The 27,866-nt window shown below is 55.7% G+C and overlaps 4 protein-coding genes across 15 annotated transcripts in view; 2 read left to right on the top strand and 2 right to left on the bottom strand.

Moving 5' to 3' along the window:
• Positions 1-337: 337 nt before the first annotated feature.
• Positions 338-19,949, top strand: NOP14 (NOP14 nucleolar protein). Its single transcript, XM_038533200.1, has 18 exons — positions 338-608; positions 3,746-3,880; positions 4,360-4,501; positions 5,184-5,326; positions 5,816-5,950; positions 6,690-6,812; positions 7,580-7,711; positions 8,510-8,777; positions 9,689-9,819; positions 10,312-10,397; positions 11,388-11,523; positions 13,824-13,925; positions 14,363-14,516; positions 15,931-16,090; positions 17,679-17,826; positions 19,192-19,319; positions 19,453-19,608; positions 19,787-19,949. Exons 1-18 carry the CDS (start codon positions 414-416, stop codon positions 19,884-19,886), a joined length of 2,574 nt encoding a protein of 857 aa, XP_038389128.1. The 5' UTR covers positions 338-413; the 3' UTR covers positions 19,887-19,949.
• On the bottom strand, positions 19,758-21,888 carry LOC106558633. Its single transcript, XM_038533697.1, has 3 exons — positions 21,766-21,888; positions 20,687-21,413; positions 19,758-20,171 (listed from the first exon to the last, which is right to left on the bottom strand). The coding sequence occupies exons 1-3, from the start codon at positions 21,886-21,888 to the stop codon at positions 20,143-20,145; spliced, it is 879 nt and encodes a 292-aa protein (XP_038389625.1). The 3' UTR covers positions 19,758-20,142.
• On the top strand, positions 21,317-26,045 carry MFSD10 (major facilitator superfamily domain containing 10). Of its 6 annotated transcripts, none has more exons than XM_038533214.1 (13): positions 21,317-21,439; positions 21,945-22,138; positions 22,228-22,324; positions 22,532-22,635; positions 22,947-23,105; positions 23,188-23,349; positions 23,618-23,726; positions 23,828-23,939; positions 24,112-24,220; positions 24,319-24,409; positions 24,537-24,584; positions 24,665-24,754; positions 25,203-25,685. In XM_038533214.1, the coding sequence occupies exons 2-13, from the start codon at positions 21,965-21,967 to the stop codon at positions 25,577-25,579; spliced, it is 1,632 nt and encodes a 543-aa protein (XP_038389142.1). In that variant the 5' UTR covers positions 21,317-21,439; positions 21,945-21,964; the 3' UTR covers positions 25,580-25,685. The 6 variants fall into 6 exon arrangements, with proteins under 6 accessions (XP_038389142.1, XP_038389145.1, XP_038389141.1 ...); XM_038533215.1 differs by lacking the exon at positions 21,317-21,439 and adding an exon at positions 25,782-26,045 and having other exon boundaries at positions 21,595-22,138; positions 25,203-25,358; XM_038533217.1 differs by lacking the exon at positions 21,317-21,439 and having other exon boundaries at positions 21,581-22,138; positions 22,564-22,635; positions 25,203-25,689.
• Positions 25,885-27,866, bottom strand: part of ADD1 (adducin 1) — an 87,270-nt gene continuing 85,288 nt past the window's right edge. For 6 of the 7 annotated variants that reach the window (XM_038533206.1, XM_038533205.1, XM_038533204.1 and 3 more), the window contains one exon: positions 25,885-27,771. In XM_038533206.1, coding sequence (XP_038389134.1) covers positions 27,404-27,771 — 368 coding nt within the window. In that variant the 3' untranslated portion in view covers positions 25,885-27,403. The remainder of the gene's footprint in view (positions 27,772-27,866) is intronic. The other variant, XM_038533208.1, reaches the window with a different exon arrangement.

The raw sequence follows: 27,866 nt of genomic DNA on the forward strand, positions 1-27,866 counted from the left end.
CTCCCGGGCCGCCCGGAGTGTCTGCCGAGCCCCGCCCCCCGGAGGGGCTCCCCGACCGAGGCTGCCCGCCGCCGCCGCCGCCTCCTACTAGCACAGCGGCCGGCTCCCTCCAACGGCTTCCCAGCAGAGGGCGCCCGAGCGCTCCCCCCGCCGCCGCGCCCTGAGGGGGGTGCGGCGCCGCGCCGCGCAGGGCACTACCGCTCCCAGAAGGCCGTGCGGCGGGAGGAGACGACGGCGCGTCGGGCGCGCGTGCCCTGCTGGGAGTTGTAGTCGCACGACCGTAGGCGCGCAGGCTCCTGGCGAGTCGCATATACTTCTCGCCGGCAGGTTCTCGCGGGACGAGGGCGGAGCGGCTCCCGGGTTCCCGCACGCGCTTGCGGAGGGACCCGGCGTCGCGGCCTGGGGGCTTCGCCATGGGGAAGGCGAGGCTGGCGGCGTTTCGCCGGAAGGGCTCCGGGGCCCCCGCGGGGGCGCAGAGCGGCCGCGCGAGGCCCAACCCCAACCCGTTCGAAGTGAAGGTGAACCGGCAGAAGTTCCCGGTCCTGGGCAGGAAGGCGCGCCACGCCGTGGGGCAGCCCGGGGTGTCGCGAGCGCGGGCCGTCCAGAAGGTAAGGACTGCCGGGGTCTGGGGCGGCGAGGGCGGGCGGGCGGTCTGGAGAGTGCTCGCCGGTCAGGACGGGGCCGGTGGTGAGGACGGGGCGTGTGGACCGTGGGTCCCCTGTGGGTCGTGACCCCTGTGGGTCGTGACTCCCGCGAGCTGAGCGTGAGTCACCCCGATCCTGTGTGCTGCGGGGAGCCGCCCCGGGAACCCGGCGCCCAGGGGACGGGACGGCCTGCAGCCCTGTGCGCCGGTCCCTCGGTGCTTCTGGCATCTGTGCGCGCAGTTTATGGCCTGTTCTCTAGGGGACTTGGAGCCTCTGGTCTAGGGGTGGTGCATCTTTTTCTTTGCAAGGTGGATATGCCACAGATGCTAGGAGAACAAGTGCACCTCTCTTTCCAAGCACAGCACCCTGTCCCTCGCAGGAAGATTGAAATGCCACCTGTGTGTTCCCAGCCCCAAAGTATTCTGTGCCTTTCAGGCTCCGTATAGATGGCATTCCGCATTCCATGTGCAGCTTCTGAGGCAGGTTTTTAGGTTTAACAATATTTGTTGTTACTATAAGGAAAGCACATTAGTGCCCTATTGAAAAAATTAAGGTAGGTGGAAAAGTTAGGGCACAGAAAGGACCTACGTTTCCCAAGGACGCAGCTAAGGGCTGGGTTTGCATGCGATTTGAAGGAGAAGCCTGAAGCGCCCAGAGAACTTCAGCTGTAAGCTCCCTCCAACTGCTGGGAGATAAAGGTAAGGGAAGACTTGACCCCTGCCTTCCAGGGCCTGCACTTATGTGATGCCATAGTTTGCAACAAGCAGGCCATCTTTGAACTGACAAGATAGACTCAGCAGCCGGTGATGAGGCCGGTACAGCATACCCCAAGGCAGGTGTGGGGACCGGGTGGCCTGGGCTCTAGAGCAACCATGTTTGTTTCCACTAGCTAAGTGTTTTCTCATATCCAGAGCAAGGATAATGATATCCTTCCTTTCCCTAGTGGTCATTTAAGATTAAATAAAATGGCATATTTAGCACATAGTAAGTTGTCTAAACACTAGCTATTATTCTTAAACTTTTCAGCTTGTCATTCTCAGACTCCACAATCTGGCCACAACCTGTTGTCCTTGCTTTGCCTCTTGCAACTCAGCTTGTCCAAAAGGTCCTGTCTTATCCCAGCACATGCTTTGGTGGCCAGCACAAGTCACCACTTCTGATACTTTCCCAAGCCCCACAGCCCAAATAGGGCCAGTTGCTCACACTTGTAATACCTCCTGCTCTGTGCTGAAGGCCTGCGGTGAATGGCCTGGAGGCCTGTGTTGATGCCTCCTCTTGTCCCCAGTGCTTTGGGGGCTCACAATCAGGATATATAGTATATAGTATATAGTGTGTGTGTGTATGTGTGTGTATATATATACACATACACACACACGTATATGTACCTACATATATATATATGTAGTAAGAAAGCATATGTGATATATATAATAGGAAATACAAATAACAGGAAAACCAAGAACTTTTTCATAGAGGGAGTCACACTTGAGCTCGGAAGGGTGAGTAGAATGTTACTGGTGGGGACAGAGGTACCTTGTCCCCTGTTACGGAGTGTGCGGCACTGCCTGGGGTGGGAGAGCTCAGAGCTGTCCAGAAGGAACTCAGGTCGTGCAGGGCAGTTAAAGCATGTAGTGTGTGTCAGGGCAAATGGGGCGGCAAGATGGTCCTAGTCTTCTCGCTGGTGACGGGCCCTCAGAAGTAAATGTGCTGTCCCATGTGTCTCCTCCGATCCGTGGCAGCACTTTGGGTAGCACCCGCCTGCGTGGTGATACTACAGGTGTGATCCCAGTGCCATCCTGTGCTGGCTGGGCCTCCCTCTTCTTGTTTCTCACAGAAGTGGTGAGATAAGTAGAGTTAATGTATCTGGGATCCTTCCAGTGGAATAGATGTTTTATCAAGAAACGTCTGTTGAATCCCCACAGCCAGCCTTTATGAGGGAAGTACTGGCATTATCCCCATTAATGCATGAGGAACCAAAACAAGGAATCATTCCAGAACTTTCTTTAGGTCAGGAGTAGGGGAGCTGAGACCCAAATCCAGACTTGAGTGTGTAACACACAACAAACACTACCTGTCCCCAGCTTTGTCCTGAGCCACCTTGTGTAAACTCTTGTGATCCCGTAGCAGCAGCCAACGGGAGGTACTATTGCTATTTCCCTCTTACAGGTGCCCCCCAGAGTCCGAGCCATCACATTCTTGATTGTATCTCCTAGGCCCCACACATATGAATGACCACGAAGGTGCCCTGGGCAGTGGTTTGGGGTCACATAACCTTTAGCAAGTAGACAAATGTGCAGATCTGGACTCCAGGAGGAGCAAGGATCGACTGTACAGATAAAGGCATCATGTGACAGAGAAAATAAGCAATTCTGCTACAGTCCATGTCTGTAATTGGTCATCACGTTGTTGTTGACGTGCTCGGCTTCTGTGGTAACTCCTTGTTCATGTTTCCCTGACTCTCAGCTAGAACCACAGCGCTTCTGGTGTCTACATGACTGAGCCACTTCTTAGTGCTCCTTTGTTGGGCTTTGCTCTGATTGCTTTTGATTTTCTTTTTTTGTTGTTGTTTAAGATTTTATTTATTTATTTGACAGAGAGGGTGAGCAGGGGAAGGGGAGGACGGAGAGGGAGAAGTGGACTCCCTGCTGGAGCAGGGATCCCAATGCAGGACTCCATCCCTGGACCCCGGGATCATGACCTGAGCCCAAGGCACATGCTTTCCTGATGGAACCACCCAGGCATCCTGCTCTGATATTCTCTAACCTATAGTGCTGGACACAGAAGTCCTGAGGCACGCTCCAGAGAGCCTCCCAAGCCCCAGACACAGTCCTCTCTGCCTTCATTGTATGGTAACAACCCCACTTCCTCTGTAACTGAGATCTGTTTTTCCAGCCAGTAGATGAGCCCTTTTTTTGACTGTTGGTTTCAGTGGCCTGTAGGGCATACAGAATGGCCAGGTGGCGATGGCATCCTACAATTCAGTGGAGCCCTTGTGTGTCCCCTTGTGGAAGCATTTCTTCTTGAGGGACCGAGATCACCAAGCCATCAGAGCTCAGAGTTGCCAGGACCAGCCTGAGATGTCTCTGTGATCTGTTTTCCAGCGTACCCAGACATTACTGAAGGAATACAAGGAAAGGGATAAGTCTAACGTATTCACTGATAAGCGCTTTGGGGAATACAGTAGCAGCATGAGTCCAGAGGAGAAGATGATGAAGAGGTTTGCCTTGGAACAGCAGGTATGCTAGACAAGGAGAGGAGGGCCTTAGGCTGTGGTTATACACAGAAGTCAGGCGCAAGAAGGTGGTTGCCCCATTGCTCACCTATACTTGGGTGGGCGCTCCCCCCAAGGTCCAGTGGGCCAGTGCTCTACCCTTGTCTAGCCACCAGCGGGGTGGAAAGGTATGTTAACTGGAACACATGCAATCATGTGTCCTGGGAGTCATTGACCAATGTGCGACCCATGGCTCGGTTGGGTGGAAAGCAAGTAGATTGTGGAACACTGGCATGATTTCCCAGTGGCTTTGGCTGGCCCATTGATTCGTTTACCTTCTGTGGGTTCTGTTTATATCTGAATCATTGCTCAGATGACCCAGAATCATCTTATGTGCTTTGGGCTAGGTTATCACATTATACAAATAGTGGGAAAATAACTGGGCTTTGCCATTAAATGAACGTGGAAATTTTAGGAAACTGATTTTTCTCCCTCTTCTGTCAGCGGCAACATGAAAAAAAAAGCATCTACAACCTCAATGAGGATGAAGAATTAACTCATTACGGCCAGTCTTTGGCAGACATTGAAAAGCATAATGACATTGTTGACAGTGACAGTGACGCTGAGGAACGAGGAACGCTATCTGGTGAGGGCTGGGGGGCAAGGGGACAGTCTACTCCTGGTTACTTTCTTCCTGTCCTTCCTGGAGACCCAGGAAGACGTGGGATACCAGTGTCACCGATCATTAACCTCTCAAGTCATTGCACACACACACAGGGTTCTTTGGGTATTTTTTCACTTGAGAATGTTCAGAAAATGTGTATGTGGATAGGCAGCAGCTTCTGCAGGCTGAGAACATTCTCACATATCCGTTATCTTATTTGAACTGCCCCTTCAGCTTACTTTACCCAGGAGCTCAGAGAAACAGCGATTTGTCTGACCCCTGCATAGACTCTTGTGCATTCTCCTGCACCATGTGATCAGTTTGGGCAGAATGTTTGTACTAACAATGTTTACGGTTCCTTAGTCTTTATAACTGTGGAACCAATCGTGTTAGTTGGGGGGCGGGAATAATATTGAGTTTCTTCCTTATAGATGGTAACAAAGCAGATTAAATTTAGTATCAGTTACCATTCCCATACAGCTGGGTGTTTCTCAAGTGCTACTGCTCCTGTGGTCTCCTACAGCTACTGTGTGTGAGAGTTTTTTCTTGAATATGGAATTGGTTCTTGAGATTGTACTCAGATAACGGTTGGTGAGTGCTGCAGGAATGGGTAACTGTGCCAGCATCTGGCTTCACAGATGTGTTTTTTGCTCTTTGTCTCCAGCTGAGCTGACCGCCGCCCATTTTGGAGGTGGTGGCGGGCTCCTTCATAAGAAGACCCTGCAGCAGCAAGGCGAGGATGAGGAGAAACCAAGGTCACGCAAAGAACTGATTGAAGAGCTCATTGCAAAGTCAAAACAGGAGAAGGTGCGTTAGTGCTCCCAGTGGGGGCCTCCATCACCAGAGACGCTCATCAAAACAACTTTTGGCCTTTTTTTTCCTTGTACAATTTTAGGCTGTATTTAACATTTTCTGTAAATTTAAAAGAAGCATTCATTTTGAATAGTAGTATTTTAAATTTCATCACGTGTACTTCTTATGGTCTGTTGCGTTTGGGGGTGGGGGGACTTGGGGTGTTTTTAGCTAGTTGATTTTTGTATTTTGACGTGTTTTATGGTCTTTTACTACCAGTAAACTGCTAGGAGCTTCTAGATGCATGGTTTATAGCAGGAAATTAGTTCTGTGTGATGAGATTCTGTAGCTTCCATTTTTTTTTTAAGATACTGATTTCTCACGGTATCTCTTGTGCCAATACATTAAGTGTTGACTCCGTTGAGCATGGCCTGGACATGAGTGGGGCTGCTCGCTTGTGGCTCAGCACTAGTAGCATGTGCCATGTCTGTTCTCTTTCCCCAGAGGGAGAGACAGGCACAGCGGGAAGGCGCCCTGGAGCTCACAGAGAAGCTGGATCAAGACTGGAAAGAAATCCAGACCCTGCTGGCTCATAAGACACCCAAGCCTGAGAATAGGGACCAAAAGGAGAAGCCCAAGGTGGGTATTAAGTTGACTTGACCTTCCTCTGGGGAAAAGGTGGAGGCCAACATCTCTCCGGACCTGTACAGCCACTGTCCTTATCTCTCAGCTCCTGTGTGTCACGGGGAACTTTTCATGTAGCTGTCTTGATACTTGTAATGTCCACATAGAGCTACACAAAAAGGGACTTCAGTTTCTACTCCTGGATAATTAAAGGAAATGGTTGTTTGTGGTTGAGAAGTCCTTAGATTGGGGGGCGGAGGGGCTTCCTCAGGCGGTGTCTGAATTTTCCTGTTACGCATCTGTACATCCATATATACAGTTATTTTTCTCTCCAAACAGTACTTGATTCCTACCACATTCTTTTTAGTCTAAATTATTGGAAAAGCTGCATTCACCTGCATGTCTGGCTCCTAGGATTTTACCAGGTGGCCGTGTCATGGGGTGAGGTGTTCACCTTTGGGGGTTGCTATCACTGTTCCTGTCTCCTTCACCTCAGCTTGTTTTGTGGGCTTAATGCCTAATGAGCAGTGTTTAGTTTTGATAAAGCAGGTATGTTTTGAGAAGAGTTTCTCAAAAAAATCCTATGTGACCTTAAGTGTCCTGCAGATCAGAATGGCTTTCTTTCAGGACAGACTTGGGTACGATTTGGCTTCCTCCTTCATGGTGTCCAGATGTTACCAGACATGCAGGAAGCTGCCTGTACAGATCGTTTTTTAAAAAGACTAAAAATGAAAAGTTTCTTCTTTCTGCCCAGCCTGATGCGTATGACATGATGGTTCGTGAGCTGGGCTTTGAGATGAAGGCCCAACCCTCTAACAGGATGAAGACGGAAGAGGAACTGGCAAAGGAGGAGCAGGAGCGGCTCCAGAAGCTGGAGGTATGGGTGTGGCCATGGCCGTGATGGTGATGTGGGGCGCCATGGGATCTATGTTTGAGGCCTGCCTTCTCCATCTTTGAGATGGGTTGAGATGTGTTACTGTATCAAAGGGATCTTCTTATTCTATTTAAAGTTTATATTTATTTTACTATAAGTGCCTGTTTTTTATTATAAAAGCAAGAAAAATGCAGCTGATACCCAAAAATACCAAATAAAAAAATGTTTGCTCTAATCCCTGTACCTTAAAACAACTGCTAACGAGACAAGGCACCGTCTTCTCAACGTTTCTCCTGTGCCTTAAGAAAGGGTTTTAAAGTTTCATTACATTGAAACAAAGACAAACACTGACACACTGCTCTGTACCTGGCCATTTCTCCGGGCCCATGGCCTGTCCACACACGGCAGCATCCTTGAGTGCCTGGCTTGGCCATGCAGACCTTGCTGTGGTGGCTACTCTCTTCCATGGCTGCATCGTGGGGAATGAAGTCTGCATGGTTGAGCCAGAAAGACCTTAGAACAGCCGGCTTACCTTCCTGGTGGCTAGAACACACTTGTGCCGCAATACTTGTTTCCATTTGTTTCTGGGGCGGGGAGTGTCGCATGTGGCGCTTCTCCTGGTACCTGCAGCCAGGTTGAAGCTGAAGGCGGAAAGCGGGTTCAGAGCCCCTTCACGAGTGTGGCCTGGGGGAGGGGAGGAGCGCATGCCTCCTGCCACAGGCGCGCAGTGGCACAAGCACCACAGGTGGCTGTGCTTCATTCCTATACAGGCTGCGAGGCTTCGGAGGATGCGCGGTGAAGACATGCACGGTGATAGTAGAAAACCGAAGCACCTGTCCGCGGACGACCTAAATGACGACTTTGTTCTGGACAAAGACGACAGGCGCTTGCTTTCTTACACGGTAAGAGGTTTTTCCTTCACTCGATGGCTTGCTCTGTGAATCCCAAAGCAAGGTTTCTGGTGTGGAAGAGGTTCATCATGAATGGAATGTACTTTGCATCCGGGAGTGCGAGGTGGGTCCAATACCGTGGCTGTGGACTGGCCAGGCAGGCTACCTAGAGGAGGGCACCCCAGCCTTGTGCTATGTACTTGTGTGCTCCCATCAGCCTCTTTGCTCATAAGTGTGTGGTTATCTGCAGGCTTGGCAGGGCCTTTGAGGGAGCAAGTAAAATAATTGAGTTTCTAAAACTTGCTGTGAGGACTTCACCCTCCTCTCTTTAGCATGAATCAGCCCTGTTTCAGGGTGGGGAAAGAGAAGGAGGCCAGGCACGCTGAGCAGAAGAGGATCTGAGGGAAGAACCAGGTGCTCACAGAATGCCAGGTTATTTGGCAGGAGAGCAGTCATCCACCTCTGGATGTGGCCCAGACACTGGGAAGCCCCCACTGACTTGCTGCTCCCCAGCCCCAGAGCCAGTGGTGGGAGGCTACAGACACAGCTGCTGGTGCCTGTGGCCACCAGGGCGCCTGCCACAGCTTGGGTCCCACTGCTCCACGCAGATGCTAAGCTTTGCCTAGAGCCCTGGAGCCCCGGCGCCCAAGATCAGGAAGCTGTGCCCTGGCCTATTGGCAAGGCGGGCCCGGAGCTGGTGTCAGTGGGTGAATGCCACACTCACGGCTTTGCCCCAGGTGTGTGCAGCATTTCCATGTCGTTCAGGGTGCTCCCCTGGGTAGTGAGGCCTGTGGTTCCCCCATTCTCCAGGATGGAAAGATGAGCGTGGAGGAAGAGCAGAGCAGGGAAGCCAGTGACGGTGAGAGTGAGGAAGATCACCACGAAGACCCGAGTGACGAGAACCTAGAGGAGAGCAGTGACCCAGATGGGCACTCAGACCTGGACTCGGACACAGAGACCGAGGAGGACTGTGGGCGGCCAGACACAGAGCCCCGGCTGGCCCCACAGAAGAGGTTGGCCAACAATGGCCACAAAGCTCGAGAAGCCGCCAGAAACGAGCTGCCCTATACATTTGCAGGTAGACAGACACTGGGTCTGCTTATGCGTTGGGATAATCTCTGTGACCTGGCTATAAGTCTGCCTCTCTGGGGCCACCTCAGTAGAGTGGAGACTGAGGGTGTGCTTCCAGGCACATGGACATGTGCCCACCTACGACGTCAGGGCTTGTCACTGGCATGGTCTGGCATCTGGCCAGAGTGTTAGCCGGCCTTTGTTGTGTGACTGCAGGCAGTTTGTGGGCTGAAAGCAGAACAAGGACAACACACACCTTTCCACTGAAGGGTACTGTGCTCTTTCCATGGCCAGCCTTTTGTGGTGGAAACCCATGTGGCTGCCACAGAGAGCCGGGAAGGGCCTGGGAGACTGGGGAGTCACCTGTGAGGCTTCCTGTGTTCAGACCTGGGCTCTCATTTGACCACATGGCACCTTACAGTGAACGTTGTGTGTTGTGTTGTCTGGTGTGTGTAGAAAAATCATCCAGTTATAGCAAGCAGTCCTAAATTGTCCTGTGACTTACGGTCACTTCCAGAGGATGAACTAGCAAGAGAGGCTGGCTTCCCTGGACATGGCCTGCAGGCGGTGGGGGTCTGGGTGGTTCCTTCAAACTCATTCTGAGCCAGCATGAACACTGAAACCAGCACCCTGCTGCCTTGCTCCCCACATGCTGGCGGTAAAGTCCTTCCTCGGGTGCTACGTGGTCACTGGTAAATAGTCGTCCCACTGCACCTCACCCCCAGACATGCCAGAGCATACATTAGGTCTACCAGCAGTGGTCATGGTGGGAGGTGAAACATGTTTGTAGAATACACGTGAAATTGTCTCTTGGGGAATTACTGTCACCCCATTGTTTCGTTTTTAATCTCTGTGTTCTCAGAAATGTGATTCTCCTTTTGAATGTTAACTGTGGAGTGTGTTTTGCATTTCTGACAGCCCCTGAATCCTACGAGGAGCTGAAATCTTTATTATCAGGAAAAACGATGGAAGAGCAGCTATTAGTGGTGGAGAGAATTAAAACATGCAACCATCCAAGTCTTGCAGCAGGAAACAAAGCAAAATTGGAAGTACGTACATGTTGCATTGCATGTTGGGGGGTGGTGGTGGTGGCAGCGGTCTGTGTCCGGACGCTGCCAGTCACCAGGTGCGCGCAGTGACCCAGGCCCAGGAGGAGATGCTGTCACCCTCACCTAGCAGAGGAGGGACACCGAGGTGGGGGCGGCGGGCCTGTGGCTTCTCTGGCCCATGCATGGCAGAGCCAGACTTTCAAGGAGATGAATGACTTGGAGCGCCTTTTCTCCTCAGCAAGCGCTGCCCGCCTATGAATGAGGCGCAGTGCTGGCCACGTCCTTGGTCATGTGAAGACCTGTGTGCTGTCTGCCCATCTGCAGAAGTATGTACCCAAGCCCTCCTCGGCCTGCAGTCAGCGTGTTCCTAGCAGTGGCCCTGAGGCGCGTGTGCACTTGTTTTAGCCAGAACAGGGAGACAGCACCTTGTGTTCCTGTGATTTTATTCTGGGGGTCAGCACTGAACTCTGTTCCCAATCCATGTTCCTGCAGAAACTGTTTGGCTTCCTTTTGGAGTATGTTGGAGATTTGGCTACAAGTGATACCCCAGACCTCGGAGTAATTGATAAGTTGGTTGTGTAAGTAACGATGGTGGTTGACTGGAATATGGGGCTGCATTGAGTGACTCTTCTATTGGCAGTCGTAAAACCATGTCTCAGGGTTAGCACAGTTGACCTTGTAAACGGGCACCACGGCATACACGAGCCACAGTGATTTCAGCGGTAATGGCCCCCCTCCGCCACCCCGGAGACAGACCTGCTGTTAACTGCAAATACGTTGACTTTATGACAGTTGAACATGTCAGACTTGTTCATGCTGTTTGGAAGCCTGTTTTCTGGTTCATTCAACAATGAAATCTCAAACTATACTCGGACAGGCTGACAGGTGTTTGGGGTACATGGTAGACCGTGTTCTGTTACTGCCCAGAGACCTGCCCACTCCAGGTCCGTGCCTCAGTGGAACCTGACATCTCATGCTGCGAGCGTCAGGGAGGGCAGTGCCTCCTATCTTCCTGTTCCCACCCTGCCCAGGGGCAGCTGAGCTCTCGCTGCACCAGAACCCCTGTAAAAGCAGAGACTGGAGCATGGCTCCCAGCCTCAGGTCAGCTGGAGGTGGTGTGGTGAAGGGAGGGTTAGTGAGCACCAGGACTCATAGGGGCCTCCCTGTGGCCAGCCACATATTGCACACCCCTCATTCCCATGCCACCTTCTGCCAGCACAGCAGCGCTTTTGAAGGACCAGTGAGTTCTTGCGGATGGCACGTTGGAACCGTCTGCTGACTCTGGCACGTAGAATGTGCTCCTTGCGGCATTAGGCTTCTACTATTGCTGCAGAAAAGTTACGGCTTCTTAGGATTGATATAAAACAAACACTATTAGAAAGATTATCTGATTGCCAAGAAGGCCAGCCAGATCCATAAGAGAAGTGGAGTCATCCAGGGGGTTCCAAGCTATCTTGCCCACTCAGTAGACAATTTAACGGGAAAATGGTGAATGGGAGGTTGGGAGCCTTTTTTCCTAATTGCCTTATCTGAAGTCATTTCCCCTGACCTGTGTTTCTGATCAACAGGCAATTATATAATCTTTGCCAGATGTTTCCTGACTCTGCAAGCAACTCCATAAAATTTGTCCTACGAGATGCCATGCATGAGATGGAAGGGTCTGTTGAGGCCAGAGGCCGGGTGGCGTTTCCGGGCCTGGACGTGGTGAGCAGGGACTTGGTCTCAGGCTCCAGGGGCCAGTGCTGTCAGCTGCCCAGAAGGGCTGGCTGAGTACAGGGGCACGCAGTTTGGTGGGTTCGCCAGACCATAGAGCCTCCAGATTGAGCTGGAGAACAAACGGGTACAAGGCGGAAAGAATTGTTTACTTGCCAACAAGTAACTGAAATGTTTCATAAAAGAGGGAGCTCTGGGCTGATTCCCCATGAGTGGAGCTGTGGTGGGTGGCCTTAGTGGCGAAGAGGCTTTAGGGCAAATAGAATGAGTGTGTTGGTGAGGACCAAGCCCACACAACGGCTCTGCCACGGACTTGCTGAGGCACCTGAGCACCCCTGAGGGCTCTGGCAGCTTGTGGCAGCCACAGCCACTTCGTCCATGTTGGTGACCGTGAAGTGCTTGCTCAGTCTGTCCAGTGTTCTAGGGTTTCTGCAGAAATAAGAAGGAGTGATTAACAGAAACTTAAAAATACCGGGTTTGCGTTCCTGGTTTTCATGGCCTCCTCAAAGCAGGATCGGACCAGTGTCCTTCAGCTGTGGCTGGTGACTTTCCTTGTAAGCCTCAGCCCTCAGCAGACACTCCCCTATTTAACCGCTGTAGTGGCCTGTTTTCCCATGGTGTGCTGGTGCAAGACCGTGCAGCAGGGCCCATCCCAGCCCCCCGAGGACCCACGTGGTCCTGGCCTCTTGCCTTATCTATCATCAGAGGCAGTGGTCGCCTCTTGCCCTGGAGACCTGCCATGAGGATTCAGGAGTTAACATGTCACACAGCCGTCTCACAGCTGGGACTCAGCAGCCAGTATGTGGGAACCATCACTGTCAACACTGCCCTTTCAGTGGACACATGCGGTCCGTGACGGGCAGAGTGAGGAGGAGCAAGCCGGGAACCAGGCGGGCCATCCTCTCCTCTGCCTCCCCAGGCCTAGTGTTCTCTGGGATCACAGGGTGGCATGGAGGGCTCTGTGGAAGGCCCTCCCAGCAGGTTGGTGCTAGACCCCCTGCCAGGAGCAGGAAGGAGGACGTGAGGTCTCCCACATGACATTTTCAAAGTGGTCCAGTTTTGGGAGTTCAGGGGGGATTTCTGTGCCTTCAGACAAGTTGGAGGGCCTGCAGATCCTACAGAGCCGGGGTGCAGGGCCGCTATTCTGCTCTGAGAACCAGCCCCTGTGGTGCCTTCTGGATGGGCGGCCTGTGAGTGCACCTGGCCTGGGTCATCCCTGAAAAGTAAGGGCCAGTGGTTGTTGGCTTCTAAGCCCATCATCTCCGGGGTAACCTTCCGCTGCCTGCAGCCGCATTTGCAGTTCAGTCCCAGGGGTGCAGGCCGGAGTTGTCGCTCACACTACGGACTCAGTGTGTCCATGGAGGGAGCATGTTCTTCCTGTTTCCGACGCTTGTCCGCACGGCTTCTCCTGCCCCTCCCCATGCCACAGCCTTGCCACAGCCTCACCCAAGTACCCAGCTTTTCTTTACTCATTTGAGAAAAAAAGTAGTGGTCTGTGACATAGCCTTATAAGCCTGCATTTCTCTCATCGTGAGCCGAGCCAAGGATGTTCTCATGTATCAGAGGAATTTGTTTTGGCGAGTAGGTCTTGCTGTGTCCTCTGCCTGTTCCTGTCAGGCTGTTGGGGGGCTCCTCAGGGCTTAGCGGGTGCTCGGATGAAGTCTGGTGTGGGTGCGGTGTGGTGGAGAGAGCTTGGCCATGCCCGGCGTGTGCCCGCAGGTGGCCGGGGAGGCGCTTGGGCCACCAGGCCGCCATGGAGGTGGGGTGTGTTCAAGTCTACAGCCTTTCCCCATGAGGGCCTACAGCGGGTTTGCTCCTGGGCCCTTCGTTAGGCCGTGTTTTTTGTTTGTTTTTTTTTTAAGATTTTATTTATTCATTCATAGAGACATAGAGAGACAGAGAGAGAGAGAGAGAGGCAGAGACACAGGCAGAGGGAGACACAGGCTCCATGCAGAGAGCCCGACGTGGGACTCGATCCAGGGTCTCCAGGATCACGCCCTGGGCTGCAGGTGGCACTAAACCGGAGCTGCCCTGTTTTGGTTTTTTTGTTGTTGTTTTTTTTAAGATTTTATTTATTCATGACAGACACACAGAGAGAGAGAGAGAGGCAGAGACACAGGCAGAAACAGAAGCAGGCTCCATGCAGGGAGCCCGATGTGGGACTTGATCCCGGGTCTCCAGGATCATGCCCTAAGCTGAAGACTGCTCTAAACCTTTGAGCCACCAGGGCTGCTCTAGGCCAGATTTTATATTTCATATCTCTAATCTGTGTGGTGACGTTCCCTTTCTAGCTCATTTATTTGAAAATTGCTGGGATGTTATTTCCAACCTCTGATTTCTGGCACCCTGTCACAACGCCTGCGCTGGTGTGCATGAGCCAGCTGCTCACCAAGGTATGTCCTTCCCTGTGTGTGTGGCTGGCGCAGCTGAGCGAGCCTGGGGGGTGTCACTATCTGGGGCCAAGCACGGGAAGGCCTCATCAAAGCGGGTCTGGGAAGATAACCCAGAAGTGGCCCCAGGTAAGGTTGGGGAGGGGTTGATACCAAAAAGAGCCCTTCAGGTCAGTGGTGACAGCAAGTAAGTCTGGTGTGGGTCTCTGTTGCCATCCGCTTCAAAAGTCTGGCATCTGACTGGTGCACGCTCAGTGGCACTTGCAATGCAGTGGGTCTCCTCAGAAAGGCAGGATGCTAGGGCCAACCCAGGCTCTTGACCTGGTTTATGCCCACTGGACCACACTGCCGCATGGGGCCATAGCTCAGTCAGGAAGCCAGTGCAGCCTTTGAGGATGTTGTTCCTGACTGCTGACCGCAGCCCGTGCTCCCAATGCCAGTGTCCCGTCCTGTCTCTGCACGACGTGGTGAAGGGCCTGTTCGTGTGCTGCATGTTCCTGGACTATGTGTCTCTGTCTCGGAGGTTCATACCTGAGCTCGTGAATTTCCTCCTTGGGATCCTTTACATTGCAACTCCAAACAAGCATGGCCAAGGTGAGTGGTTCAACAGAGCTTCTCCAAGCGTATATTTTCCCTGCGTGTTTACAAGTTGTTGGTACTTGTGTGGAGAGCGTGAACGTGGGGAAGTTAGACAAGATATCTGAAGCCCCACCGGCCAGAGTAGCAGCCTTCCTGTCCTCTGCAGCTGTGTGGATGCCGCCCAGGAGAGAGCCGGGTCCTGCTGGTCCATCCACCACGCGACCAGTGCCATTGGTGCCTTGTCCCCCAGATGTCCACTGCTTACTGTCAGAAACATGTAAAACTTCTCAGTTTGTTTAGATTGAAGTGATAATATGTTGAAATAACAGTTTTACATCTTGGGTTAAATGAATACATCATTAAGACCTATCTTTTATTACTCTCTCATATAAGAACATTTACACTTAGAGTGGCCGTATTGTGTTTCTAGTGTACGGTCCTGTCTGTGTAGTTTCTAGAGCGCTGGGAAATTTGGAAGGAGTGACCGTCAGAAGCAACATTGTAATGAGGAGGAGTTCCAGCATCTGTCAATCTTCTAGACTGTCCCGCAGGTCTTAGGTCCCCTGCCTCCCTCTAGCAGCACTCGCGGTGCAGACACACTCACTTCTTCCCTCTCGGGTTGTCTGGGCACCGCTTGGTCTCCGCCCCTTGCTGTTTTGTGTCCATAGGATCACTTTTCCTGCCCTAATCGTACATCGTGTGGATCTGGGCAGGGGCGGGGACTTCAGCCCTGGCAGCTCTTCCATTCAGGAACCTAAGCACACTGTCTGTCCTACTTCTCTTGAGACCTCATAGCAGACCCTCCTGCACGCAGCTGATGCGCCCCAACTCACTGACCCCTGTGCCAATGCGGCTGTGTGCTAGGGCCAGGGCGGCAGGGAGTAGGTTTGGAGAGGTGCGGTCATACCCTGAGGACCTGTCAGAAATGGTCGTAGCTCAAGGCCAAGTGCTGCAGCAGAAAGCCCTGGAGGCTGCAAGTGGCAGGCAGTGGGCTCGCCGGGTGTTGGCCCTGTGTCCCTCTCCCTCCACCCTGCCACCACTGGCTTTGCTGTGCCCGGAGCAGACTGTGCCTGGCCAGCCCTGCCTGCTGCCTCGGTTGCTCTTCTGGGTGGTGACAGGGTTAAGTCCTCTCTGCTGGCATCCACCGTCTTCTGGGATAGGCCATCTCTGACTGGGTTAACTGTGCCACCTCCGTCTTGTTCCCTTTTGTCTCACGGGTGTTGGCTACTGCCTGTCTCCCTCACGAGGTCAGGCACCTGACCCTGTGCCCTCAGTCACCCCTACAGAAGCTGGAACCCCACTTCTGTGTATTAAAAATAGGATGCGTGTGTCAGCAGTGAGCCTTCTAACTGCCTCACCATGCAGAGCCTGCCCTGTGAGCCCATGATGCTCAGAGGCCACCTCTGTCTTTGTCTTGCTGGGACTTCAGGTTACACTCTGGTGCACCCTTTCAGAGCATCTGGGAAGAACTCAGAACTGCTCTTGGTTTCTGATGAAGAGGACACAGCCACATGGCAGAGGACAGGCCTGTCCCTCCGCTGGGCAAGTGGACTGAAGGCCCAGACTAAGACAGAGGCCAACCACACCAGGTAGGTATAGGGCCTGCAGCACCTAGGGGAGCGGGCTCAGTATCCGGCCAGCCTGGAGCTGGACACACCAGAGTCACTGTTGCAGATGGTAGATGTTATATGTGGGAGATCCTCAAGACTACAAAAAGCTGTTAGATCTAATAAATTACTACAGTGAAGTAACCAAGTACAAAGTCAGCAAAAACTTGCATTTTTATACACGGTGAACAGTTTTAAAGGAAATTTTAAAATTTTATTTATAACAGCATCAAAAAGACTAAAGCATGGGAATTAACCAAGGAGGGAAAGTTCATTGAGATTACAAGATCTCTGGAGGCTGTGAGGGACCTAAGTGGACCTAAGTGCGAGGAAGCACAGCCTTGTTCAAGGATTGGAGGACTCCCCTCCAGACACTGTCCTGCTAGGAATTCGGTTTTAGCACGTGAATTTGGGGGACACACATTCAGTCCACAGGAGGGCTGGGGCTGTTTGTCAGAAATCCCTTTGTTCTCTGATTTTTTTAAATTATGGATGACTTGAAATATTCTCTGGTTGTAGCAGAAGACACAACAGAAGGTTTACCATCTTAATCATTCTTAAGAGACCAGTTAGTGGTTTTCAGTACATTTACACCCTGGAACAGCCAACACCACCATTCATCCCCAGAAGTCCTCACTTGTAAGACAGATTGTATACCTGACACGTGCTCACTCCCCAGCCCCTGGTCCCCCACATACCTTCAGTCTGGAGGATCTGTCTTCTCTGGGGCCTCCTAGAAGTGGGGTCACACAGTCTCCGTCCTTCCGTGGCTGGCATATTTCACTTCATAACACAGCGTCTTCCAGGTTCACCCCATTCTAGCAGGTGTCCGAGCATCCTTCCTGTTTACGGCTGAATAACGTTCCATCATACGGATAGACTATATTTTGTCTGTCCATCTGTCCATGGACACATGGGTGCTCCTGTGTCTTAGCTGCTGTGAACATGGGGGTGCAGGCATCTCTTCAAGGCCCTTCTTTTCATCCTTAGGGTATATACTCAGAAGCTTTTCCGTGCACTATATTACCTTAGATGCTGTCAGCGGTGCACAGGGGTCCTGCATCTTCCATGTCCTCATCAGCATTTATTTCTTGTTTTTTTAACAGAATTTCTGAGGGGTATGAAGTGTTAACTCGACACGGTTTTAATTTGTATTCCTCTAGAAACCAGTGCTGCTGGCCATCTTTGTGTCTTCTGTGGGAATGTCTGATCCGGGCCATGAAAAAAAAAAAAAACTTTCCCAGGATGTGTGCATTATTTTTCAAGATATGTCTGCTTGATTTTGCAAATAGTAATTTAAAAACTTAAGTTGGAGCCACTGTTTTCAGGTTGTTGCTGTGTTTTGCACAGCGGCCCTCTCTACCCAGGATACGGGGCACTTTGCACGCCTGATACTATGAGCCATTGGCCATTGTGGGCACTGCGCGTGGGCAGATGCTTAGCTTCCTGAAACACGGTGTTGGGTTTCTCAGCACTGCATGTTAGCCAAGATGATTGGCTCCAGCAGTGACTGAAGGAGCTGGTCTCCTTCCTGCTCCCGGCCCTTACCCTGGGTGTCACCCTCTTGCAGACTATCCTGCTTGGCAGTGTGTGTGGCTCTGGTGAAGCACTGTGTGCTACTGTACAGCTCACTGCCCGCCTTCCATGACATCATGAGGCCACTCAGGGCCCTGCTGACGGAGCACCTGGCCAACCGCACTCACCCCCCGGAACTCCAGGTGAGTCCTGACCCCGGAGCTCCTTCCAGAAATGGGGATCAGGTTAGTGGGCCTTCTCGCCTTGAGGTCGCAGCTCTAGAAGTTATGGTGGTGGGACAACCGAGCCCAAATAACCGTTCTCTTGGATGGACTCCGGCTCTTCAGTGTAAGAGCCGCTCCACAGCTCTGTGCCTGCAGCCAGGGCGGCAGCTCCAGATCCACGTCCCCCCTGGGCCTCACAGATTTTCTGAGGACAGTCCCACTGTCCTTCACAAGGTGATAGGAACAATTAAAGGATGTTCTAAGTTTGGCCTGAAACTCCCATGTGTTTGTTAAACAGTTGTCTTGGGCTCCCTCCGTTCCCTGGCACATCTTTTACTTGTTCCGACGCTAACATCCAGGGCCTTCCCTGTATGCCCCCTCCCTACCCTGTCTTCTGCCAGAGGGGGTGTCGGTGCTATTGGGACACAAGGCCAAGGCAGGACTGGGATGCATGAGGCCAGACGACCTGGCATGCTCCCCAGCCTGCTCTGACCCCCTCATCTGGACACTTTACACTTGCCCTTCCCGCTGCCCAGAATGCTATCCCTAAAGTCATGTCTCCTTTCCTTACTTTCCTCAGGAGTAAGGGTCCCGCGGGATTTGGGCTGGTGGAGGGGCCGTGATGGTGTTCCTGGACCACAGGTGGGCCGAGCTGGCCATGCTCTCCATGTAGTCCCCTTGGAGACCGGGCTCTGGCCCTCAGAGGCAAACGTCTGGGCAAGGGGTGCAGGTGGCTATGCCTGTGATGCAAGCAAGCTTGAGTTCCAGGATACACTTACATGAGGGAAAAGAACAGAACCGTCAGCAGGTTGGCTTCTAGAAAGTTTCTCAGAAGCCCAGCCAATTGTTTCTTCTGGGAGCCACAGCCATGATGGAGGTGCCTTAAACCTCTGGTTCTGTTGGTCAGACCATCAGGTCTTGCTCCGTGCCCATAGCACAGCTCCCTGTGGGCTGCCCCTGCACTCCTGGCCGCCCCAGGTACAGGATAGGCTCCCATGTGTGTCCGTGAAGGGGAGTCATTCATGCCCATCGTGACAAGTTTCTCTGGGAAAGGCAATTCCACTATGCGCTAGATGCTGAAGCACTGGCTGTTTCTACTCCTCAGTGCCCCAGGAGCCTTCTAGAAGGGCGTCAGCAGGTCTGTACTGCCCCCAAAAGTGTGAGCCATCCTGCAGTGCACAGGCCCCCCCACCTGTTGACGAACCGCTGGGGCTCCCTCGTGGCCACACCCCTGTAAGCAGAGGCGGCCATGGGCCCAGAGGGGCGAGGCAGTGGGCGAGTCTGTCTGCTCTCCAAGGCGTGCCTCTTCCAGCCTCAGTGTCTCCGCTCCCCTCCGCGTTTCAGGAGCTGTGCCAGAGCACGTTGAGCACGCTGACCGACATGGGAAAGCAGAGCCAGCGCTGCCGGCCGCTGGTCTGTGAGAAGAGCAAGCCCGTGCCACTGAGGCTCTTCACCCCCCGGCTGGTCAAAGTGTGCGTGCCAGCCCCACTGCAAGGGGCCCAGTGTGGGGTGGGTGGGGGCAGGGGGAGGGATAGCCTTTGGGAGGCAGACAGCAGGGGGAGGCAGGTGGGCTGGCCCCCTGACACTGGCTCCCCACCCCTCCAGCCTCGAGTTTGGAAGGAAGCAGGGAAGCAGCAAGGAGGAACAGGAAAGAAAAAGACTGATCCACAAACACAAGCGTGAATTTAAAGGAGCAGTCCGGGAGATCCGCAGGGACAACCAGTTCCTGGCACGGATGCAACTCTCGGAGACCTTGGAACGGTGAGCGGGCAGTGGTGGCAGGTGTCCCAAGGGTGACTTCCGGGCCCAGGTAGTCACTGCTGTGTTCCCTGCTGTGAGTGCCCTGGCCCGTGTGGACATGAGCTGCCAGTGGGTCATGTGGGGAAAAGGACAAAACATCCTGCAAAACCTAATGTAAAAATGATTTATTTTTTTTAAGGGATGCGGAAAGAAAGCGAAAAGTGAAACAGCTTTTTAACAGTCTGGCCACTCAGGAAGGTGAATGGAAGGCTCTGAAGAGGAAAAAGTTCAAAAAATAAGTAGTTTCACAGATGAGGCAGGAAGATGCCGAGCCCTGTTAATAAAGGCTGCCGTCCTGTGCACCTGGTCTCTTCCCTGGCCCCACTGGCCCCAGTGTGCTCCATCATGTGCAGACACACCCCGTTAATCCCCATGTTTGGGACTGAGAGCAAGGACCTGTTCTGTCACAGTGACGTCTCATGAGGCACTCGAGTCTCCTCTTCTCGGCAGGTGACACAGGCAACGCGGGGCTCGGGCTGGCGGTGGGAGCCAATGTCACACAGCACATGGTACGCCGAGCAGCCCTGCAAGAAGCCAGTTGCTGGGGTCACTGCCAGCCACAGCAGTGACCACAGAGACTTGAGGATGAGCCAGAATGGATGTGGGAGCCAGGAGAGGGTGACCTGACTGCGTGGTGGGGAGAATGGGGAGCTTGATTTTGGACAAGTTGGGGGGTGTGGGAATGCAGAGTATGGGGCCAGAGTGTACCTGCGGGGAATTGGGGCTGAAGCTGAGCTTGCCCACAGCAGCCTTGGGTCTTGAGTAAGACGCCAGAGCCATGCCTGCCAGGTGTGCGGCTCCACAGGTCGGAAGGTCCTGTCACACCCACGCCCCAGGCGGGTTCAGCTCATCCAGTGAGGCCTGGCCTCCCTTACACAGCTCTTGCTACTTTAATTCACCCAAGTCCCTGGTCCTGGACTCTTGCCCAACGACCAAGTGGGACCAAGTCAGATGCTGGGGTGTTAGGTCCACGAGGACGGGATGTGCCCACAACTAGCCCATAAAGCCCCCGTTTGGATCCCGTATCACCAGAACATACCACTCTGCCCACGCTGGGCCTTTCCCCAAGCCCACTCCAGACGTAGTTCTTGGAAATGTGAGTATCTGTGGAGCGGCTCCTGGAAGCCCTGCCTCCCCGCCTTGCAGAAGGGAGTACGCAGGATGGCTTGTGGAGAAGGCGGTGCGCCCTGGGCAGCTCCCCGCAGTCTGGAGTCCTCCGTCCTCCACCATCCCAGATGGGAAGGTAGCGCCTCAGGGTAACCCACAGGCCGCTGAAGAGGGAGAGGCTCAGCCGGAAGGAAGAGCGGCCCGAAGGTCCTTCGGTGACAGCGGTTACCTTGTGGGCGAGGGTGGACTCCTTGGCTCTCCGGCAGCGTGACTATGATCTTCAGGGTTTTAGTGCGGTGTGTGAGGGCCCAGGGGACAAGGGGTGGGCGGGGGACACACGCACTTGGAAGCCGAGCCAGCTTCCCCAGGCTTGCCGTGACCTCCGGGTCGGCAGGGTCGCAGGAACCCCGGCAGCCAGGTCCGGGGTGCAGACGGAGGCGGCGAAGGCGCCGAAGGAAGTCGTTGCTACAGAGCGGGGAGGACACGGGGGGCGGGCGGAGGGCACCCCGCGAGCAGCACCCCGCGGCCCCGGGCGCGCCGGCCGGAAGGGGAAGCGGACGCCGTCCCCACTTCCGGGGCGGGGCGTGGTCAGCGGGCGCCCCGCCCCCGGGCCCGGCGGGCCATTCCGCGTCCGTCTCCGTCCGTGTGTCCGTGTCCGTCTGTCCGCCCCGAGCGCGCGACCGCGGCAAGTGCAGGGCGGGGCTGCCCCGCGTGCAGTGCGCGCGCCACCGCCCCGCCCAGGAGGGAGCCGGGCGGGGGCCGGGGGGCGGGGGCCGGGGGCCCGGGCGGGGCAGGGGGAGGTTTCCGGCGGGGCAGGTCGGGGCCGGGGGACTGGATCCCGGGGTGTTCGAGGCGCAGGCGCCCGCACCCCCGCCGGGGCCAACCTCCGCGCGGGCCTCAGTTTCCCTGCCCGCTCCGCACGGGGCCGTGGGGTGGGAAGGTGCCCCGGGGCCGCGATGCCCCCATCCGGCCTCCTGGGACGGTTGGCATCAGTGGCTGCGGTTTCTTTGCGCAAGTCCGCAGCCTGGTTTCCTGCTGCCCGGGGTCGGGGCGGGGGCGCACAGAGGGACCCCTGTGTTGGGGAGAGGGCGCTCCCGTGAGGGTGCTTGCTGGCCGCTGGCTGCTTGGGGGCATGGTGGGTGCTGGGGACCAGAGATGGCTCCATGAAGACTTGCCCCCACGTTGGCCAGGCGGGATCCCAGCAGCCGTCATGGGCTGGGGAGCCGGAGGCAGCTGCACCCCGCGCCCCCCCATCCACCAGCAGACGCCTCAGGACACCCGCGTGATCACTGTGGTCTTCCTCGGCCTCCTGCTGGACCTTCTGGCCTTCACTCTGCTACTGCCCCTGCTGCCAGGACTGCTGGAGAGCCACAGTCGTGCCCACGTGAGACCTCCCCCGGGTCCAGAGGCCTCGGGACTCCCAGGATGGCTGCCCACTGCCCCCAAACCCTATCACACCTCCATGTTCCCCAGGACCCCCTCTATGGCTCGTGGCAGCGAGGTGTGGACTGGTTTGCAGCAGCCATCAGGATGCCAGCAGAGAAGAGGTACAACAGCGTCCTGTTTGGAGGTACGGCCCCCAGCCCCGTGTGGGGCCCCTGTGATCCTGCCTGGGCTCCGGTCCTCCTGCTCCTGGGTGCTGTCTGCCCCCTACCCAAGTGCTGTATCCACTCGCTGTCAGGGCGCCCCAGCCGGCTGGGGAGTGCAGGGCCCACCCCAAGTGATCAGACTTTTGGGAACAGACTGTCGTGGTGACCAGAATGTCTATTTCTCACAGGTCTGATTGGCTCCGTCTTCTCCTTCCTGCAGTTCCTCCTGGCACCACTCACGGGGGCAGTCTCTGACTGCTTGGGGAGGCGCCCCACGATGCTGCTGTCCCTGGTATGTGGCACCCAAGACGTGGGAATGTGCAGTTCTCTCGCCCACCTGGCAGCCCTCTGGGGAGAAAGGGGGTTGGCTGCTAGCCCCTCGTTGCCCCCTGGGTGTGGTGCTTGAGGTGCAGGTGGCTTCTGTGGCTAAGCCAGGCTTTCCCAGAGCTGCTCCTGCCACCTATGGGGACAGTAGGGACCCTGGGCGCTCCAGAACAGGGCAGTGCCCCAAGGGTGTTACCTGGGTTTTTTGGCCCCATTCTGGGCCCCTCCCAGCTTCAAGTGACCATACCCACCCACCCCATGGATGCTTCCCCGAGGCAGACAGGTCTGGTCGTGTCGTATGCCGTGTGGGCCACCTCGAGGAGCTTCGCAGCCTTCCTGGCTTCAAGGGTGATTGGGGGCATCAGCAAGGGGAACGTCAGCCTCTCCACAGCCATCATCGCTGACCTGAGCTCACCTTCCGCGCGCAGCCGAGGCATGGTGCGTGCAGGAGGTGGGGATGAGCGGTTGGGGGTTCCTTGGCTGGGGCCTTCCTGCCTAGCTCAGGTGGCCCTCTTCCCAGGCAGTCATTGGGGTGGCCTTCTCGCTGGGCTTCACACTGGGCCCCATGCTTGGTGCCTCACTGCCCTCGGAGACAGTGCCCTGGCTTGCCCTGCTCTTCGCGGTCTCCAACCTGTTGTTCATGTTCTGCTTCCTGCCAGAGACGCTGCTTCCAGAGAAGCGGGTAAGGTGGGACCCAGGAAGAAACCACTGTCGGGTCCTAGGGCTGGGGGCTGGGTCATGTGGGCACGCGGGGATACCCATCGTATGCACCAGTCCCAGATGCCAGGGGAGGCTGGGCTGTTCTTCTCCTGGTGTGCAGAGGCTCAGGGCCACAGAGCCTCCTGAGGCCCCTGCCAGGAAGGCCTGGCAGGTGGACTGGAGCCCAGGGCGGGAGGTCCTGCCCCTCCCAGGCCACCTGGCAGGCCTTTCCAGTCCCGCCCCCATCCCAGGCACCCTCCATCACCCCCGGGTTCCGAGCTGCTGCTGACCTGCTCAGCCCCCTGGCCCTGCTCCGATTCTCAGCCGTGACTCACAGTCAGGACACACCTGCTGGAGACAGTAAGGAGTCACCCCCCTTCACGAGGGTGGGGTTGTGGCTCCCTCTAGTTGCCATCGTCTGGGCTGTGGACCCCTGACAACCAACCTCCACTGCCTGCCAGGACTCTGGAGCCTGCGCCGCCTGGGCCTGGTGTACTTCCTCTACCTCTTCCTGTTCTCGGGCCTGGAGTACACGCTCAGCTTCCTTGCCCACCAGCGCTTCCAGTTCAGCAGGTAGGGCTGCCGAGGCCCCTTGAAGGACTTGACTCCCCCGCCTCCGGGGGGCCATCCCCCACCGTCTCCCTGTCCTGCCCCTCCCACCCCCTGTGGACTGCAGGGACCCAGCTGTCACCGGGGCTCCCTGGCTTCAGCAGAACTGAAGCCCTCACGGCTCCCCCACTCCCAGCCTGCAGCAGGGGAAGATGTTCTTCTCCATCGGCCTCAGTATGGCTGCTGTGCAGGGGGCCTACGCACGGAGGATCAGCCCTGGTGGGGAGATCACAGCTGTGAAGCGGGTACAAAGCTCCCCCGGGAGAGGCGGGGGGCAGGCCGAGTCCCAGGTTCCACTGGAAAGCGTGGGGGTGGGTCCTGACCCTGCTGCGCCCATCTGCAGGCCATCCTGCTGCTCGTGCCCGCCTTCCTCCTCATCGGCTGGGGGCTCACACTGCCCGTGCTGGGCTTGGGGCTGCTGCTCTACTCCTTCGGTGAGTGGGCACCTGGTGAGAGGGCCAGGGTGGACACAGGTGGGAGCCAGGGGCCAGGCGTCCAGGGTCACGGCCCCCCCTGGCGTCTCCTGTGGGCTGACTTCCACCTCTTGGGTGTCCCCGCCAGCTGCCGCCGTGGTGGTGCCCTGCCTATCCTCCGTGGTTGCTGACTATGGTGAGAAGCCCTCCCCTTGCCCGAGGCCCCTGGGTGGGAGGAGGCAGCAGGAGCCTAATGGCCTCCCTTCTCCCCCAAAGGCTCAGCCGGGCAGAAAGGCACAATCATGGGCACACTGCGAAGCCTGGGCGCCCTGGCCAGGGCGGTGGGACCCATGGTGGCTGCCTCAGGTGAGGGCCCTGGGACAGCACTTCTGGGCAGGCATGTGCCCCAGGGGGTGGGGCCGGGCCTGGGGGCTGTGGGCCCAGGCTGGGCCCATTGACCGCTCAGGCCATCTCTCTGGATCTCTGCAGTGTACTGGCTGGCGGGGGCCAGGGTCTGCTTTACCGTGTGCTCTGGCCTCTTCCTGCTCCCCTTCCTGCTCCTGAGGAAGCTGAGGCCTCCAGCCCACACACTCAAGGCCGAGTAGCTGAGCCAGCCCTGCCTGCCCAGAGCTGGGGGACAGGAGGCCCTGGGCCCCCTCCCTGCGCCCCTCTCCCCCCTGGCCCAGCCCCAGGGTCCCTGAGACACTCCTAGCCCCTCCCTACGTGCAGACGTGCACAGCCCTGCTGGTTGGGCTGGGAGCAGTGACTCCAGAACCTTCCAAGCTTTCTGGGGGCTTTTCTCTCGGTAACACAGGTGTCAGCCAGACCACTGGATGGCAAAATAAAGCAGCTATTTTATATCCAGTGCCTTTCTCCAGTACACTGCTGTACCTTGCCACCCCTGACCCCAGGGGCCACCAGGCTCTTCCTGTATCTGCTGCCATTCTGCAGGAGGAGGATGACAGAAAGGGTGGGACACAGGGCCCTCCATGGCTGGGCTCAGCATACATGAGGCAACACAGGGGCAGACCGGGGAGGAGGGGCCCCTGTGCCAGGCTCTCGCCATCACAAGTCCTGCCCTTGCCTGAGAAGGGCAGTTCTGGGCTGCAGGGTCCTCCCTGGTGCAAAGCAGCAGTGTTTGATCAAGAAATAAACACTTGGTGCAGAGCGGGGATGGGTCCACCTCGGTGACACAGTCAGTTGAATGTCTGACTGGATTTCAGCTCAGGTTGTGATTTCAGGGTCGTGGGATTGAGCCCTGCATCGGGATCTGCACTGGGGTGGGGGTGGGTCTGGAGATGTCCAGTCTGCTGGAGATTCCCTATCCCTCTGCCCCCCCCCCCCCCACCACCAGTGTGCTTGCTCACTTGCTCTCCCTCCCTCTCTCTCAAAGCTTAAAAAGACACCTGGGGATCCTTTTTGGGACTCAAGGCAAATTTCTGGGAGTCCTACCTTAAAGGAGCAAAGAAAAGGAATTAAGATGCAAAACTACTTTCCCAGTTTAGACAAGGAAACTGCTTAAAGAATTTTATTTGTGAGTAAAACATGTTACAGTGAAGGACACAGGACCCGTCCTCCCAAGCCTGTGTCCATATATGCGACTAAACTTCATGTTGTGATACAAAGAGTTAAAATAAACTACAAAAGTGAAATGAAAGTCATTGCATATGTGGGACAAAAGGAAGGGCTACAGTCCATGGTTAACTGGAGGACAGGGCGAGGGCAGAGAACCTGAACACCACCGTGGCAACAACATGATACACCAGAGAAGAGCGTCGCCAGAAAGCTTAAAGCAGCGGTCAGCGCCATGCAGCCAGCCTCAGGTCCTGCTTGGGGGCAGGAGCGTGGGGCCCAGGTCTGGCACCAGGTCCACCAGGGGCCCCTCCCCACGTGCGAGGAGGAGGCTTGCCAGTGCCTGGTCAGGCTGGCACCAGGTGGCCCCTGGAATGGGTCACCCACTAGTTCCCACTAAGCAGCTTCACGTGATTTTTTAGGAATCTCAGTGGAAATTTACAACATCCAACAAGGAGAGCCAGGCATGGCTCCATGAATGACTAGTGTAAGAAGTTGGGGAGAGACCACTGGGTCCCCTTCTACCTTGAGCTACCCTTTCCCAAAACCAGGAGATCTTTTCAGGCTGAGTTAAAGAGGAGATCCCTTCTCAGTTCCAAGCCCCCGCCCAAATCAGTGAAGTGCATTTTGCTGCACTCCGTGGCAGGCTATAGGGAGAAAACTAAAGCAAAAAGTGGCCAATTCATGTTCATGGTCAAAGATGTAGGATGAATTGCAAATCTGAAAGAAAATTCTAGAAAGGACTCTTCCCCCTCTTAATGTATCTTCCCCATGACAGGAGAAATCTAGAGACCCCAGTGAGTGAGAAACTGGGGGCCCCTTACCTTTGTTTCCGGCCTCAGGCCAATCAGACCATGCACAAGGCATGTCAGGTATACCCAGCCCTTTGCTGCTAGGTCCCCGGCTCAGCCCGAACTCGCTTCTCAAAGGCCATCAGGATACCCTGGACTGCTGGCAGGCACGGAGTGCTTTCCCAAGACTGAGGCTCTAGCTGCGAACAAAGTGAGATCACAGAGCAGGTAATGCCAGCAGGAAGCTCCCAGTCTGATTCGGTCACCTGAGGCCTGGGGATGAAGGGGAGCCTAGCACACACACAGCATGGGGTACTGCACAACAGGAGGGAGGGCAAGGCCAGGGCGAGCAGGGCCTCCAAGTGTCCAGCCAGAAGCAGGACGTGCGGCCCCGGGGGAGAGCCCGGCCCCTGAGGTGCAGGTCCCAGAAGGGCACGGTGGACGCTGAGGGGCCGTGGAGGCTCGTCTCTCCCAGCACCCGCCGCACACGCCCAGGAGGTTAGCACCGGTCTACGTGGGGATTTGGTCACGCCGTGAGGGGAGCACTAGCTATGTGGAGGGACGGGCTGTTTGCATTCCGTTACACAAGAAGACAGAACATGAGACACAATCGGGGACAGTCTGGTGGCATTGGTGTGTGCAGGACGGGCCTTCAGGAGTCACTCCTCTTCTTGCTCTTCTTCAGAAAGGAGGGGGTGCGGAATTTCTTCTTCTTTTTGGAAGGGGACTTGCCCGGAGATCCATCGCTGCCAGGGTCCACGGCAGCCCCCTCCTCGGCAGCTGGGGAGGCAGCCTCTTCGGCCACCTGGGCTGAGGCTGGCTCAGGGCTGGCCGCCACGGGGGAACCAGTGGGGCTGGGAGGCTCGCGGGCTTCACTGAGTGCCTCCCCCTCCTCTTCCTCCTCCTCCAAGGTGGGGAAGCCGAGCGCTTCTGAAGGCTCATCAGGGGACAGGTCGGGGAGAGTTGGCTTGAAGGTGGCAGCATCACTGTCCTCTCCGGAAATGGGCTCCTGTGGCAGGTCTGGTGGGCAGGGGGCGAGAGACAGGGCTGAAGAGTGCAGTGGGACAGGGGCGGCCCGGGAGAGGCAGCGCCCCACAGAGACGGCCGCAGAGCTG

Source organism: Canis lupus, chromosome 3 (genome assembly GCF_011100685.1).
Source record: "Canis lupus familiaris isolate Mischka breed German Shepherd chromosome 3, alternate assembly UU_Cfam_GSD_1.0, whole genome shotgun sequence".
In the NCBI taxonomy this organism is placed as follows: Eukaryota; Metazoa; Chordata; class Mammalia; order Carnivora; family Canidae; genus Canis; species Canis lupus.

Bases quoted from the DNA above. Each gene is read 5' to 3' on its own strand.
- MFSD10 (XM_038533213.1), top strand. From the start codon at position 21,887: ATGGTGGGTGCTGGGGACCAGAGATGGCTCCATGAAGACTTGCCCCCA. The intron at 23,940-24,111 runs GTAGGGCTGCCG...CCCCACTCCCAG, and splicing joins CAGCGCTTCCAGTTCAGCAG to CCTGCAGCAGGGGAAGATGT. The intron at 24,221-24,318 runs GTACAAAGCTCC...GCCCATCTGCAG, and splicing joins AGATCACAGCTGTGAAGCGG to GCCATCCTGCTGCTCGTGCC.
- LOC106558633 (XM_038533697.1), bottom strand. From the start codon at position 21,888: ATGCCCCCAAGCAGCCAGCGGCCAGCAAGCACCCTCACGGGAGCGCCC. The intron at 21,414-21,765 runs GCAAAGAAACCG...CGGGGCGGACAG, and splicing joins AAACCAGGCTGCGGACTTGC to ACGGACACGGACACACGGAC. The intron at 20,172-20,686 runs GTATGTTCTGGT...GGCTTCTTGCAG, and splicing joins GGCCCAGCGTGGGCAGAGTG to GGCTGCTCGGCGTACCATGT.
- NOP14 (XM_038533200.1), top strand. From the start codon at position 414: ATGGGGAAGGCGAGGCTGGCGGCGTTTCGCCGGAAGGGCTCCGGGGCC. The intron at 609-3,745 runs GTAAGGACTGCC...TCTGTTTTCCAG, and splicing joins GAGCGCGGGCCGTCCAGAAG to CGTACCCAGACATTACTGAA. The intron at 13,926-14,362 runs GTATGTCCTTCC...TCCCAATGCCAG, and splicing joins TGAGCCAGCTGCTCACCAAG to TGTCCCGTCCTGTCTCTGCA.